This window comes from Propithecus coquereli, unplaced genomic scaffold (assembly GCF_000956105.1).
Source record: "Propithecus coquereli isolate 6110/MARCELLA unplaced genomic scaffold, Pcoq_1.0 Scaffold223, whole genome shotgun sequence".
NCBI lineage: Eukaryota > Metazoa > Chordata > Mammalia > Primates > Indriidae > Propithecus > Propithecus coquereli.
In genome coordinates, this window is record NW_012147523.1 from 32,306 (window position 1) to 48,518 (window position 16,213).

Genomic DNA, 16,213 nt, shown 5'->3' on the forward strand with positions numbered 1-16,213 from the left:
GCGAGAGAGACCATATGACTCGCAAAGCCTCAAATATTTACCATACGGACCTTTACAGAAGTTCGCCAACCCCTGGACTAGACAGTTATTCGTCTTGCCAACCTTCTTAACATTCTTCCAGCCTGAAACTTAGCATGTGACCCGTGATAATTTGTGTAAAACAAGCAGGAGCTCCTGGGGCGGGGGCGTCTCTGGGTCGTCCCTGCGGCCCCCAGGCCCAGCACAAGGCCTAGAGCACACAGGTGCTCACTAGCCGCAGGTGTTACTTGATATCTAGCTGTTGCACTGGGGTCTGGGCAGCAACGTTTGGGTGAGCAGGGAGGGAAGGTATCGTGCCAGGCCGGGCTGGTTCTCTCCTTAGACATCAGCTGTTTTACTCCCTGGGCCCCACTTCCCAGGGCTGAGGCTCCCAGCAGAGGCCAAGGAGGTGCCCAGCTTGAGGCCCGGAGGAAGGCGAATCTCAAGGAACCAGGAGAATTGGGAGCCGGGGGTGGATCGAAGAATTGGCTCCAAGTTGAGGCTGTGGGAAGCCGCCCTAACCTGGCAGGACTGGCATCTGTTGACCCAGAGGTGCTGGATGTGGCCAGGCTGGTGGTGCTCAGGATGGGCTCAGTTCCCTGGCCTGGCCGCCCATTCAATGTTTGAATCCAGTTACCACTTAATGACTGGTGATCCTCCAGTCTTGAGTGCCTCTGGTGATGGGGAACTCACCACATGCACCATTATTTGGAAGAGTGAAAAAATGAGTCAACACTTTAATGTCTATCAATAGAGTATTGAGGCCAGGCATGGTGGCTCACACCTGTAATCCCAGCATTTTGAGAGGCTGAGGTGGGAGGATCTCTTGAGGCCAGGAGTTCAAGGCCAGCCTGAGCAACATAGCAAGACCCTATCTCTACCAAAAAATTTTCAAAAATTAGCTGGGTGTGGTGGTATGCATCTGTAGTCCCAGCTACTCAGGAGGCTGAGCCTAGAAGTGTGAGGATTGCAGTGAGCTACAACAATGCCAGTGCACTCTACACTGGACAACAGAGCAAGACCCTATCTACAAAAAATAAAATAAAATAAAATAAAAATAGAACATTCAATATTAATTATTCCTTCATATAACTATAAGAAAAAAAGATACCTGAGATCTAGGTGTACTAATATGGGAAAATTTCTGGGTAAGTAAAAAAAAAAAAGCAGGTTATAAAACAGTATTCATTTGAGTCTATTTATGGTAGAAAGTATCAATTCTGAAAATATAAACACCAGACTGCTACCAGTGGCGATCCCACTACACAGAGATGTGATTATAGGGGGACCTTCTGCTCTCTCTATGGCACTGGAATTTCTTTTGTTTGTTTTTGGAACAAGCTTGTGTTATTAGGAAAATAAACAAGATGTTTCTATTAAAAGACAAAGAAAACAAAACATTCTCCCTTATATTGAACTAAAATTTGCCTTTCCTACAGCATCAACACACATGCCTTTGTTTTGCCATCGGGCCACCCAGGCCACAGAAGATATTTGTGAACAGAAACTGTGTTCAGGTTTTGCTCCCTGGGAAGCACGGGCCTGGCCCCCGGTACAGATGGCGTGGACAGTCCCCGTGTGGCGTGGCTCAGAGCCTGCCTTTTTCTAACCCTGTGCAAGCGTGCCTCCCCTGCTATGCTGGAAGCTCTCTCAGGGCAGAGACTATGAAGCAGACATTTCCGTCCTCCACACGGCACCTGGTGCCAACCACAGAGTAAGTCCACGGGACGTTCCGGGTGGACAAGCGAACGGATGAATGAACGACCTTAGGGGACCAAGATTACCCATGTGTGAGTAGCTGTCTCCCTTCTGCTGAGGACACTGCGGCATTGCTTGCCACCTTCCCCATGTCTCTGCTCCAGCCCAGGCCCCTGGACGTGCAGCTAGGAATACGAGGTGTCAGGAAGAATCAGAGAACAGAGATGGGGCATTTGCTCTAGAAAGGACTGCGACATCCTTGCATGAGAGGAAGGAGGACAGCGGTGAGAAGACAGGGAGGGCCCTGGAGACCGTTTGCGGGGAGCGTCGAGAGTGAGAGGTTTCCGGGCAGGTGCAAGGCAAGCGAAAGGCAGAGAGAGCAGCGGAGAAAAGATGCCAAGGTGTGGGACCTGGAGGCGCTTCCAGGGTCTTTAGGAGATGCAAAAACGACCGCAGTTGCTTTTACTTCAAGGGACTGGATTCCGTCCCTGTGCACGTGCTGCCCTTTGGGACTGGGCTGTGTGGAGCTCTGGAATTTATGGGGTTACAGCTGAGTGACGTGTGCAGCGAGGGAGCACGGCCCCACACATTCTCCGGCCCAGCCGTTGGTGGGGTGTGGGCGAGGGTCTAGGTTCGGAACTGCGTCAGAGAGTCTGTGGAGGCCTCTGTCCAGGTCCCTGTCACCCTCTGCTCCATGCTACATCTGCCACCCCGCAGGGGCTGCTCCCTCTGGGACCACAGCAATCTCGAGATGCCAGAGAGGAGGGAAACCACACCCAAGAAGCTCTTACGGCAGTTGGCGGGAAGGAGTACCGTGCCGGAAGCTGGAAGACCGGCTGGGTTCGCGTGCGGAATTATCCTTAGGAAGCGTTTTGATTTAGCTAAGAAATGTTATGCGGCTCAGAAAAGACCATTGCCTCTCAAATCGGAAAATAGAGTTAAGCAGAAGGAAGGCTCCAGATTTAATCCCCCGTATTTTCAGTACGTGGAGATAATCACCGCTAACCTTTTGGTGTATATTCTGCCAAATAATGTTCGTGCATATCAATGCATAACTTTTAAAACAAATCAAACTGTACACATCTTTTGTAATATACTATTTGCACATAATTGATGCTTATCTTTTTGCAAGAGCAATGGGTTTGCGTCCCTATTCTGCCAGATTTATTAGCTGCGTGGCACTGGTCGGTCATATCAACTCCAGATGCCTCAGTTTCTCCATTAATAGAATGGAAATAACGATGCTCAGCTCACAGGGCTGTGGTCCCTGCCAGAGCCCACGGGGCAGCAGGAGGAAAGGTACTTTGCAAGATGTTCTCCCAAGCGCAGGGACTGCCTGTTTTCAGGTCCTGGGCCGCTGCCCGGCTCAGCCCGCTCTTTCTTACAAGAGCTTTTGTTTTTGTTTTTTTCTCTGCAGGATCGAGAAGGGGGATGGAAGCGAGGAGGAGGACTTTCGCTTGGACTGCCGCCACGAGAGATACCCCACCCGTAAGTGGCCCCGTCTGCAGGAGCCTGCTGCTGCAGGTTCGTGGGCTGTCGGAGGAGAAAGAAAGGCCAGGATGAGCTAGGCCAGCCCCGCTGCGTCCCTGCGTTCTCCCGCAGACACCTGCCACACATGTGGAAACTGAGGCTGGCATCTCAGCGTGGCAAGTCCCCGCAAGCAGCAGCCATAGCCCTTCCAGCAGGGGTGGGCTGCTACCAGAGGAGGCGGGACTGCGGTGCCTCAAAGGCAGGCGGGCAGGAAAACCACAGCGCAGGGGTCAACCACTGGCCTGAGGGAGAACGGTTCTAGGTAGAATTCGCTGAGTCGGGGAGGTGACACTGGACAAGAGACGTTTGAGCTGCGGATGCTCTTGGTAGCTCAGAATGCGTTAACTTCACACACCTCACTGTAAGACGGAATCTAGGGTGTACATTAGAAAAACAAATGTCAGGACCAGAAGGCCAAGGGGATGTAAAAGGAGAGAAAGCGCCTTGCTCAAGAGAGAAAAGGAAAGAACCAGCGTAAGATTAGAGTTAAAATGGTCAAATCTCAGCTGAGTCTGCTGAAGGACCCCCATGTGTCTCCCTGCCCACCCCACCCCGTCCTAAGCGCTTTTCATGCCTGATCTCATGTTCTTGCTGACCCCCAACCTCTTCGGCTGGCATTGCTGCCCACATTTTGCAGATGAGAAAACTAAGGCTCAGAGAGGTGGAGTAACTTGCCCAAGGTCACACAGCTTAGTCAGTGGCAGAGGAGTTACAGCAGACACTGTCAATGCCTCAGTCGCATCTCTCAGGTCTTTTAGGAAGCTCCAGTGACTTCCATCTGTGTCTGCATCTCAGTGCCTGAAGGCTTCCCCACCTCCACCCCCAGAAGGCTGGAAGTGTCGCCGTATAGACACCCCAGCTCCCTCACCCTGGAGTGGGATCCCTGGGCCTGTGTTCTGCACTTTCCCTGCAGCACGGACAGTCAGTGGTCATCAGAGTGGTAGCCCCCTTCCCTTCCCTGTGCCACCTTTCCTCTCTGCCCACTTCTCCGCACCTCCTTACTCATCACCCACACTCAAGTTCTTATCTCAGAGTTTGCTCCTGGGGAATCCAAACGGAGCCAGAAGAGGTTTAAACGCAGGACTGTCTGCCTCCTCATCCTGCTTGGCCTGAGCCTCCGGAGCTCCCCATAGAGCGGCAGGAAACCCCGGGTGGGAAGAGGCTGTGGGGCTCGTCTTGGGGGCATTTGGGGAGCCGGGTGGAGGGAAGGCCAAAGCCCTGAGGCCTGGGAATACAAGAGTCAGGGGGACACTGTGGCCCTAAAGCATGCCCTGGGATCGAGAGTGAGCGCGCCCAGGGCCAGGGAAACTGCAGGAGACCCCCACACGCCCACAAAACCCAGCTCCCACGGCCCTCACCCCCGCCCTGGCACCCAGCTCATCTCCTGAGCAGCGTTTGCTCGTGAAGGAGCCACCAGTGCGTTCGCCAGGCCAGCAGGCTGTGGGTAACCAGCTGCCACTGCCCCGGCAAGTGCTTGTTGGGCACCTACCGCGTGCCAGGCCGTGCCAGGTGCTGGAGAGACGGCAGGAGACCAGGCCGGGGGAGAGGGAGTCATCCGATGAGTGAACTCATAACACGCACGACCGTGTCCCGTACAGACAAGTGCCCAGGGAGGGACGTGTGATGGTAACAAGGAAACGGGAGAGGGGCTGTCCTTTAGAGTCACCTCTCTGAGGGGCCGCTGGGCTGGGACCTGCAGGGTGAGAAGGAGTCAGCCAATTAAAGAGCCTTCCCAGCAGAGGAACCCGCAGACACAAAGGCCCAGAGCCGGGAGGAACGCAGCTCACTGTGCCATGGGGAGAAGGGTCAGCTCTGCAGGGGGTGCCCGGGTAGGAGCAGGTAGGAGACATGCCCAAGTCATATTTCTCTCCCACACCCTCTTTCTCTCCCCCCAGTATTTATTATCTCTATTTATTATTTGTCTTTATTATCTGCCTCTCTCTCTATCATCTCTCTATCTCTATTATCTCATCATCTCTCTGTCATCTCTCTCCATCAGGTATCTCTCATCTCTCTCTCTCTCCATTTCTCTGTCTCTCTGCGCACGTATCTCTGCAGTGTGGGGCAGGGATTGGAGGGAACCAGACTAGTGGCCGCTAGACCAGCTTAGCGCCCGGGATGTGCACGAAGCATTTGCTGTTGCCGTCATCCCTGGGAAAGGCCGTGGGGGCCTCCCTTGTGGAGGTGGAGATCAGAGTGGGTGGATTCAAGCACTCTCTGCTGGCAGAATTTCCAGAGTGTCCTAGTTTGGGAAGGAGACCCCTGAGACAAGGACGCGACAGCAAGTACTTTATTTAGGGGATCGCAGAAAATCCAGGCAGGAGTAGAGAAGGGAGACGACGAAGCAGAGGAAGGTGGCCAGGAGAAGGCACAGGGCCCAGCCGCTGCGGGCCTCGGGCAGCCAATGCGGGGCATGCGCATCTGAGTCGCCCCCCCAGGCAGGACGGCGACTCTCTCGGGTCGCTGTTTGAGGGCTGCCGAGGGTGGGGTTGGGGGGGGATGCATGAATTCTCTGGCACTTCCAGCTCAGGACGTGGGCAGAGGGCTTGGGGCCGGGTGGGGAAAGCCCTCCTCATGCAGTGGGGGCCACCAGTGTGCACCAGCACTGGGGTTGGGGGGGCAGGAGACAGGGGAGGGGAGGAAGCTGGGATGTGCATGGAATTTCTGCTGGAACAGTCAAGGGCGTGGGGTCGCCGACTGGAAGGGTCAGGGGAGGGGCAGTCTGGGAGGCGCAGTGATGCTTTGTGTGTGTAGAGTTTGAGGGGCTTGTGGGGGCTTCCGGGAGGCAGCTGGCTAGATGGAGCGAGCTTAAAAGGGCGGCAGTACCGGATGGCTGGAGCCGAGGGACCGCTGAGATCGTCTGGGGAGCGTGTGTGGGGTGGGGAGAGGCAGCGAAGCCGAGGTCCTAGCCCCCAGGCTGGCGGGGAAGGGGCTGCGGAAAGCTGTTGGCTGCCCCGGAGGTTTTCCAAATCCTGGCTTCTCTGGGAAGAAAAGACCCTCAGATCCCACAGCCCCTGCGCTGGGTGTGGCCTTTATCAGGGAGTGGAGCATCAGCAGGGGTGGCCGTCTTTCCCGGGGGCCGCAGGGGTGCTGGACACACCCACGTCAAACAAGGTGGAAGGAAAGACCCCCTCTGTTGTCTGCGGAATGTGGACTGCTGCTGGCGTGAGAGGGACGGTCACTTCACTTCTCTTCAACGGCTGCTTTATTTATTCCACTAATTGTTATCGAAGAGGCTTCTCTGGGGCCCGGGAACGTGGAGACCGACAGGAATCTTACTGGACCCTGGCGAGTTCCTGGTCCCAGGGCGAGACAGACCCGAGCCATTACCGCGTTGTGCTGCCGGGGGCCAAGCAGGCCCCAAGGAAGCAGAGGCTCCCCATCCAGCTCGGGGGGGTGGTGGGGGGCAGGAGACGGAGTGAGAGAGGGGAGGGGGACTGAGCCAGGGGTGCCCCAACTTTGTAGGACCTCTACAGCTACAGTGATGATACCTCGTCTCGATTATGACAATAGCCAACAAGAACTCAGTCCCCCCGGATCCGATCATACTATCTCACTCTTGTATATGTTCCGAGGACTTTACACTTACTCATGTAATCCTAAATACAGCCCCATTTTACAGAAGGGGAAACCGAGGCCCAGGAGGTTGAAACCGTGGCTTACCCAGCATCGCACAGCCAGGAAGTGGCAGAGCTGGGGTTTGAACCGGCCAATGTGACTCCATGGCCCACTGTCAGTCAGTGGCTGCACGCGCTGGGCCTGGGCAGGGTACTGAGGACGCGTGTGGGGCCCCGTCATCATAGAGCTCGTGGTCTAGCCGATCAGACCGACTGTGGAGAGGGTGCTGTCTCCAGAATTCGGCCTCTTAGCTGCTAGTGGGTTTTCAGCCAAGAAAATGTTTTGGAAATGCCTGGACGAGTTTTGCGATATTTCTGCAGGGAGCAGCTGCTCAGATCCTGCCATGGGCTGACTCGCTGGCAGGAGGACCGGGGGAGGAGGGTGTCAGGGAGCCCGCATGATGGAACGCTGACTGTGCGCAGGTCTGTGCTAAGCACTTGCCGCCTTTTCCCTCGATGGCCGACCCAGCCCTGAGGAAGAGGGGTTTTTCCTCCTCTCGTGCAGATGGAGACACTAAGGCACTGAAAGGCAAATCCACCTGGCTGAGATCTCTGGTCCACGTGGCGATCAAACTCAGCTTGGCGTTGGGATCTTTCTCCTTACCAGGGGACGAGGCTGCTCCTGCTCAGGTCCCCCCCGGCCCCCGACCTCACCCCTCCCATTCTCCCCTCTCCCAAGCTGCCTCAGCCAGCTCGGCTTCCTCTTTCTTGAAAATGCAAAACTCATTCCCTTTGCAGGGCTTTTGCACTTGCTATTCTCTCTGCCTGACTGCTCTCCCTCCAAATCTGTGCATGGCTGGCTGTCTCATCTTGAAGCCTCAGCAGAAAGGCAACCTCCTCCGAGAAGCTTTCCCTGATCTGCACCAGCGTCCCAGTCATCCTCATATCTCCACGTTCTCTCTTCTTCACAGCATTCTTCCCTCTCTGAAATGATCTTTTATGTTGATGTGCTTGGTTTTTGTTTTGTTGTCTCTCTCCGCTAGGTGCCGTGAGAACAGGCACCTGTCTGTTTTGTTCAGGTCTATATCCCAAGAGCCTGAAATAGTGTGTGCACATAGTAGGTGCTCAATTGCTGGCTCTAAACCTCCAAGTTTCTCCCCCGACCTCCCATCTGAGAAACCACTTTTGTATAATCAGTTACATAAACTTTTGGTTGTCCTCATTGTCCCCGAGGTTGCTATTTTTGGGGGGCTACTATGTTATGGATTCTGTCACAATTTTTTTTCCTGAGGAAAGAGTTTGCTTTTAAAACCTGCCTTTGGGGCTTTGCGGTGCCACCAGCTAGCTTGGGAGCACATCAGATGTGACATTTGATGGAGGCGACGCTGCCATATGGTCCAGGTGTCTGCATCTTCCTTTCGGGGGCGACTGAGGTTTGCAGCTGATTGCAGCTGTCAAGTTCAATGCCCAAGACGAGCTTTTGATTTCGCCAGGTGTGTCTGGAAGGCTCTGGGCTCAGCGAGAGGCTGTCACTCGCTGGGCACAGAGGTGGCTTCTGGGAGCTCTGTCTAGATGGGTCTCTGCCGATGCTGTCCCCAAAATAGCAGAGGGAATTTCAAGGAAGACTTTTTCTGGGCCCAGAGCAACTTGGTATTTTTATTAGATCAAAATCAAATCCAATATAGTACTGCTTGAGTTGCTTCTTTTATTAAAATGGAAACAGACAATATTTCTGAAATAAATACCCATACGGGCCCCATCCTCAGAGTTTCTGGCTCAGGAGCTCTGCAGTGGGCCCCACGATCCTGCATTTCTAGCAAGTTCCCAGGGTTGCTGGAAGCAGCCTTCAGCCTTTGGCCAGTACTTGTCCCTGTAAAGCTGCTGCCAGGGGCGAGTCTGCATTTTGTCACCTGCTTGGGCTATTCAGCAACTTCTAGATTGCTGCTTCTGGGGCCAGTCCCCCTCCAATCCGTCTTCCTGAGACGTAAACTTGACTGTGTCTTCCAGGGCCCTTCCCAGCCCCAAAGCCTCCTGTGATGGCAGCCCTGGTGGGCGTGGGCGCTGTGCCAGCCCCTCTCCCGTGTTCCCATGGAAGCGTCTCCCCATCCCCCCCATCATTTTCCTTCAGTGACTCTGACCTCTCTGAGCCCTTCTTTGCTTTGCTGATTTGTTTATTTCCAGTCTCTGCCCGCTAGACCGGAAATGTGCCAAGGACAGGGCCTGTTGCTGCATCCCCTGTGGCAGCCCGCGTGCCCAGCACATAGGAGGTCCCCGGTTCATTTCTGGCGAATGATTTAGCTCACTCAGTCCTCGAGTAGTAGTTCCATTTTTCAGGGCAGGATACGAGGTTCTGAGAAATGAAGTCCTTTGTCCTGGTTCACAAAGCTATGCCACGGTTCTTTTTCTATGAGCCCATTTTTTTTCCACAGTGGGGGAACCCTGACCATGCCTGACCCTAAGAATCACTTGCACAGGTATTTGTTTTTTTTTGAGACAGAGTGTCACTCTGTCACCCTGGATAGAGTGCAGAGGCATCATCATAGCTCACTGCAGCCTCAAACTCCTGGTCTCAAGTGATCCTCCTGCCTCAGCCTCCTGAGTAGCTGGGACTACAGGTACACGCCACCATGCCTGGCTAATTTTTCTATTTTCAGTAGAGACGGGGTCTCACTCTTGCTCGGGCTGGTCTCGAACTCCTGAGTTCAAGCGATCCTCCCGCCTCGGCCTCCCAGAGTGCTAGGATTACAGACGTGAGCCACCGCGCCCGGCTGCTGGGGCAGGTGTTAAAACGCAGATTTCCCTGCAGAGCCCAATTCCTCAGTTTGGGGCAGGCCCGGAGTCTGTGTCACACAGCCTGGCGATAGTTGGAAACCCCTGAGGTACAGGAGTTCAGGGGGCTCTGGGCCTTCTCCACCTCGTACCCAGCAACTTTGGTGCCTGCAACCCTCCACTGCTTCCCTTCCGGCCCCATGGGCCCTGTTTTCTAGCCACTCTGTTGCTTGCCTGCCAGGATCGTCTCACCTCCTGAAGACCCTCGCTCGCCCGCCAGGAACCTACTTCACACCCTGCTCCTTCTGCCCGACGTGACCTGCACCCTTGCTCCACTGGGGGAGAAACAAACCATACCGGTGGAACTGGGCACTTTCACAAGTGCTTCCACAGTGTCGCTCACATGTCTGGGAATGGCACCCGGCCTTCTCTCCAGCCCCTGGCAGAGGTGACGCCTTCCTCTCTGCATCCCACTGTCCGGGCGCTCACCAGGCAGAACGTTATGGTGATTACAAGCTCAGTCTTTGCAATGAGGCTGCCTGGACTCAAATCCCAGTGGTGAGACCCTGGACAAATGGCTTAAATTATCTGAGCCTCAGTTTCCTCGTCTGTAAGATGGGATAGTAATGGTACCTAACTCGTATTTTTGAGAACTAAGTGAGCCGTGGTACATGAAGCATGTCAGACGCTCCTGGAACACCGTGAGAGCCGGAGGCGTTTGCTCTTGTCGTCTCTTCTTACTGTGCCTGTCTCCCTCACCAGACTGCGAGCAACCCGGGGCCAGGCTCATTTCTATAGACCCAGCAGCCAGCATGGAGGCTGACACACAGCACATGCCCAACGCATGTTTAATAAAGGAGCCAAGGAACCAGTGGCTCTGGGGAAGGGTGGCAGGCTAAGTGGATGCTACCTGATCCCAAGTACGAGAAAGAGACAAAGAGAATGCTATGACCCAGAAACATGGCGCCCCCCAAAGATGAGTCCAGTGAAGAGAAGGATGGGGGCCCCTTCAGTCTCCTAAGACGACCTGTGCCGAGATAGACCGGAAAACCCAACCTTCCCATCTATGTGGGTCCCCAGCAGACCTGCTCTTCCTCCAGAATCCTCCACTATTTGTCCATTCAATAGACAGGGACTACAAACGCCTAGGACTGTGCTGGGTGCTGGGGAAGCAGCCATGCATAATAGCAGAGCCGGCCGTTGTCCTCCTGTGACATACAGCCTGGCAGGGAGACACATACCCCCAAGTACAGTGGTGCCTCTGAAGCCCCCCCACGGTAGAGATTTATAGGGCAGCGTGGACCTCTAGAGGCAATTAGGGTGCCCTCGCTGAGGTGGTGACATTTTGGGCAACAGAAGAGGGATGATGGTGTCACTAGCTGACAGGTCTCCAAAGCCAGATACCTCGGTGCCAGCCTTGATTCATTCTCCATCACTGTCCACATCTCATCTCTTTCTAGAGGGCAGAAGTCAAGGTTGGGCAGCCAGACAGTGGGCTCTGAGCCTGCCAGGCCGAAAGAGAGGCTTTCAGCACCCTGGACAGCAGGTGGGCCAGTTCCTGGAAGGAACTTCCCTGTAAAGGGACTCAGCTCTTCCTTGAGACGTGGTTAGGAACGCCAATCCCCCCCAACCTGCCCGCCCTCAAGGCCTGCCCACCCTCACCCCACCAGCTTCACAGCGACCTTGGCCAAGTCAGTTTTCCTCTAAGTGCCTCGGTTTCTCCATCTTTTGTGGCGGCATTGACATTCTTGGCGGCATTGTGGTGGCATTGACATTCTTGGTCTCGAAGGGCCCTTCCCACCCAATGAATCCATTTTGGAAGACTGGATGTGATTTAATTCAATCCAGCAGAACTGGGAGCTGATCCCTGGGATGTTGGTGGCTTAGAGAGGGTTCAAGAGAGTGATTTCCCTCTGAAGGACTGGGAAGTTGGGACTGGAGGGGATCAGATGTTAAATGGGTTCATGTTTTGATATCTGGATTCAAAAGGGAAAAGAAATCACATCTTGCAAGGACATAGGTCAAATACTCTGCTAACCCTGAGGGGTTTCCAGTGAATTTAAAACACAGTATCTGCTACTAACCCTCTGAGTGGGGCTCTGGACAAACTTCTCCCCACCCATGGGCCCCAGTTTCCCCGTCTGTGAAGAGAGGCTGTTGAACCCAACCCCCTCCTGGCACCTTGTATTTTCACATCCATCAGTACCTGAGATCAGATAACGAGGGGCTTCTATGCAGGGGCCCTGCTGGGCCCGCTGACTCCTTTGTATCTTACATCCATTTGTAGGCTCAGAAAGGTGAAGTTGCTTGCCAAAAGCCACACAGCTTAAACAAAATCTGCACAGCTTATAAGCGGTGGAACCTGGATTTGAACCTTTGGCTGTTAGACCCAAGCATAGGTTTCCGCCACGAACCTGCACCCAGAGGAGGAGAGGCTGGGTGAAGAGCTTCTTTATAATGCGCAGAGTCTCAGAGCAGGGAGGGCAGGTGGGGCTCATGTCCCAAGCTCAGGAATCCCTCCTCCTCTTCCATAGCTTCTTCATTTGTTTAAAAAATAAAAAAAAGTCAGCTCAGGGCTTGCTCTGTGCCGGGCCTGGGGGCTGAGGGCTCCGGGATGAAGCAGACCCGGTCCCCATTTGCATAGATGTCCTCCATCCCCAGGTTAGCTGGGCAGAGCCACACTGAGCTGGCTATGACAGCACAGCAACAAGCACAGGGAGAGGGTTTGTGCGGCAGCTGAAGGGCACAGAGGAGGCCCTACCTGTAGGGCCGTGTTCTGCTTCCCAGGAGAGGGAGCATTTGAAAGAAGAGTCGAGAAGGGCAGGAAAGGGCACTCCCAGCCCAGGGACCAGCATGTGCAAAGCCGTGGAACAGAGTCCTGGAACAAAGACGCAGATTAGGAAACATGCAGAGGTCACGAAATGACCTCCCGTGGGCTGAGACCACCCTGAGGGATACTACGTGGCCCATAGACTGTTTAAAATATTTTAAAAACCTTGATTGTCTAATTTAAATGGCAGGAGGTTTTATTTTGAAATCCAGATTTTCGGTTCCTCGGAACATTTGGAAGCTCCAAGCCCACATTCCCCGGGGTATCAACTGTGGGAGCTCAGGGACCGCTGGCTCTGGCCCACCCCACCTGTCGGCATCCTCCGCTGGACCCATGGGACATTTTGGGTTGGGATTCCCAATCTACCGCACAAAACCTTTTTCTCTGGCTGTGACTGGCCCCAAAGTAAAGGGCCCTGGAGAGAGAAAGTGAGTGGAGGGTCCTAGTGGGCCGGGGGGCACTCCTCAGGCATGGCGAGGAGGCCCTTCCCACATACTGTGTAAATGCTTCCAGGCCTCAAGCCCCTGCCGGGAAACCACAGAAGGGGACAAGGGACCAAGTCCTCAGAGACTGGCCCTCCAGATCCAGGGGACAGAGAAGCTGTTTTTAACTAGAGGAAGAACAGGGATGGTGGCCTTTCTTTGTCCTTAAAAAATGCATGATTTACTTTCCATTCTCCGTGGTTCTGCCTGTTGGCCACTGTAAGAGCAGCTACAATCGCTTCTAAATGCTCACTTAGAAAAACAATCAAACCTTTCTATGTGCCAAATATTTACTTCTAGATTAAAAAAAAAAAATCTCAAACACCTTTATGTTGGCAGCAAACACTTCCAAAACAATGTGACTGTTTCCTAGACTGAGGCCAAAACAAATGTTTTTTTCCTGAGGCCAAATTATTCCAGAATGTTTGCAAAATATTTCCCGCCGCTTTAACAAATATAGTAAAATTTGCAAAGCACAAACATCAAAGAATATTAAAAACATAGGGAGAAGAAAAGCAAAAAAAAAAAAAAAAAAATCCCCTCCCAGCACTGGCACAACCATCTTCTTCTTTGCTGCTTTCCTGCCAACCTGGTTATTAGGAAGAATCTCCCAGCAGTCACAGCTGCTTGGGAGATGGAGAAAGAGCAAAGAGTGAGCGCTTCATCATTAGGGGTGTGCAAGCAGGAGCTTGGCTTTCCTGGAAATTCCCACCCCAGTGGGTTTTCTACAAAGAACGAATGTGACCCCAACCAAGTGTGTCTGAGCATCCATTAGAGCTCAGAGTAGGAAGACAACACGACATGGAACCAATTTCTCTCTTTTTTTAATTTTTAATTTTTTGAGACAGAGTCTCGCTCTGTCACCTGGGCTAGAGTGCAGCGGCGTCATCCTAGCTCACTGCAGCCTGGAACTCCTGGGCTCAAGCGATCCTCCTGCCTCAGCCTCCAGAGTAGCTGGAACTACAGGTGTGCGCCACCATGCCCCGCACAAATTCTTTTGATGCTGAAGTTTGGAGTCAGGAAGAAAAGGCTTCCATCCAGCCCCACCGTGGCTGTGAATTCTAAGGCAGCTGCTTATCCTTGCGGAGCCGCAGCTCCCCGGTCTGTAAAATGGGCAGCACCCGCCTCGCGGGCTGGCTGCGGGGGTGGACTCCAGCGGGCGTGGCGCTGCGCGTGCTCAGTAACCTGGTTTCCTTCCTCCTGCCCTTCAGCCCCCACCCACCAGCCACGTCTCCCTCAGCTTTCCCCTCTCTCCTCCACCGCGCCGATCCACCGCGGAGCACCCACCCTGCGGTCAGTCCTGCCGTCCTGGGCCCGGGGTCCCACGGAGGCAAAGCTGGCGGGTGAGCCACTCGGGGCTCTGAGATGAGGAGATTCCCGAGGGCCAGGGAGTGGGCGTGGGGGGCGTCCTGGAGCAGGCGGACCTCGAGCTGGGCCTCGAGGGTTTCCTTCAGCAGCAGGTACTGGACATCGTAGGCAGGCCAGGCGTGCCATGGGACTGGCGCTGGCACGTGCCAGAAAGACTCTGCAGAGACGGGCAAGGGAGGACGGGAGCGGGCTTCCGAATCGGGAAACCACGAGAGGGTGGGAGCAGCGGAGGGGAGGCGCCTCCCCAGCTCTCCTGTGCCCAGGCGCCCCACGAGCGGCAGGCAGTGGGGGGACGCGGAGCGCACCGCCCCGGCTCACGAGGAGTTGCTCCGGGTCAGCTGTGGGCACGCGCCACGCTCACCGCTCCAGGGTCCGTAAGGCCTCTGCTCTCGTTCTCCTCCTGCGCCCACCGCGGCCCCCTGAACACGGGCGGGCACACAGCGCACGTCGGAGGCCTGCCGGGTGGGGGGTGGTTACAGGATGCGGCTGGGGCTTAGCCAAGGGGTGGGTGGCAGAAGGGACTGGGCGGGGGAAAGTGGGTGGGCGCATGGTGGCGGGGGGTTGTGGTGGGCTGTGGGTGGGTGCGAGGGTGAGCTGGGGTCGGGAGGTCGGAGTGTGGGTGCGGTGCTGGGTATGGGGACGTTCGGGGAGAGGGGGCTGGTGGGACTGTTACCGGTGGGACGGGATGGATGGGCTGGCGGTCGGTGTGCTGTGGGAGGTGTGAGCAGAGTGGTGTCCACATTGGCGGTGGAGGGTGGGTGGCAGCAGACGTTGGCAGAGGCAGGAGTCATCCAGCTGTGCTGGGGAACGGATGGGAGGCTGGGTGGGCAGGGGGTGGGAGGGGAGGAGGGCAGGCCGTGCCGGCGGGTGGGTTGACAGACGGGAAGACAGGTGGCCGGCGTGGTGCATGGGGCTGGGTGAGGGATGTGCAGGCGGGATGGGGCTGGGGGCAGTTGGAGGGCGGGTGGAGGAAGGTGGCTTTCAGCACTGACCACCTTGTCTCTTGGCAGGACACCAGCCGCACATGGGGGACTCCTGGCCCCGGAGCTCGGCACAGGAGGCACCAGAGCTGAACCGCCAGTGCTGGGTGCTAGGGCACTGGGTGTGACCAAGATCCCAGCCCTGTCCCTGGACCTCAGGCCATCGCTGGCACCGTCCCCTGCCGCAAGACCACCAGTCTGGTGCCCCTGGAACCCTGGCCTGTGGGCTGTGAACTCAGCCAGCCTGCGTGGGAGACACCAGGCCCGTCCTGCCCACTGCTGCCTGGGTCCCAGGGCCCTGGAAAGGGGGCCGGGTGGGCCTGAGGGAAGGCACGGGGCTGCACAGAGTGACTCTAGGACAGCAGCCACTGATCCCTGCGCCATCACTTGCGGAGCCCTGCCGGCTGCGGCTGCAACGCCAGGAAATACACGGACACTGACCACGGAACGCCTGGCGCCCACAAGCCAGCCAGGACCCTACGGAGGTGGCCAGAGGGGCGGAATCTGTGGGAGACAGGGAGTGGGCTTCCTGAAGGAGGGGGCAGCGGCGCTGGCACTGCAGGGGTCACGCAGCAGGCACACAGCAGGGGCTCAATAAATGCTTGCTGAACCTGTCTCCTTGCGGTGTGTGGAGGCCGGTTGCTGTCTGGGCCGTGCTGCCCCCTCATTGCCCCACCCCACTGCTGCCCTGGAGCCTCACGGTGACACCCTGGATCGTGCTGGGGCCAGGGCCAGCCATGGGAGCCAAGACTGGGGAAGGACGGGCAGGAGGGACACAGGCTGGAGGGGCTGCCACGGATTCCAGGGGGTGCGCAGGGCAGGGGCCAGGCAAGCAGGAAACGCGGGGTGGGCGAGAGATGGGCCTGCACACTCAGGCCCTAAGCTGGGAGGGGGGAGAAGCCACGTCGCTCCTGAGAGCTTAGCAACGGCACACCACCCTGACCCCTGTTGGGACCCTTCACTCCGTGTCTAGGGCCACTT

At 55.8% G+C, this 16,213-nt stretch overlaps 1 protein-coding gene across 1 annotated transcript in view; it reads left to right on the forward strand.

The window, feature by feature from the left end:
- Positions 1-15,536, forward strand: part of LOC105810918 (germ cell-specific gene 1-like protein) — a 28,135-nt gene extending 12,599 nt beyond the window's left edge. Inside the window, exons 2-3 of the mRNA XM_012644967.1 lie at positions 3,134-3,204; positions 15,263-15,536. Coding sequence (XP_012500421.1) covers positions 3,134-3,204; positions 15,263-15,360 — 169 coding nt within the window. The 3' untranslated portion in view covers positions 15,361-15,536. The remainder of the gene's footprint in view (positions 1-3,133; positions 3,205-15,262) is intronic.
- Positions 15,537-16,213: the final 677 nt, after the last annotated feature.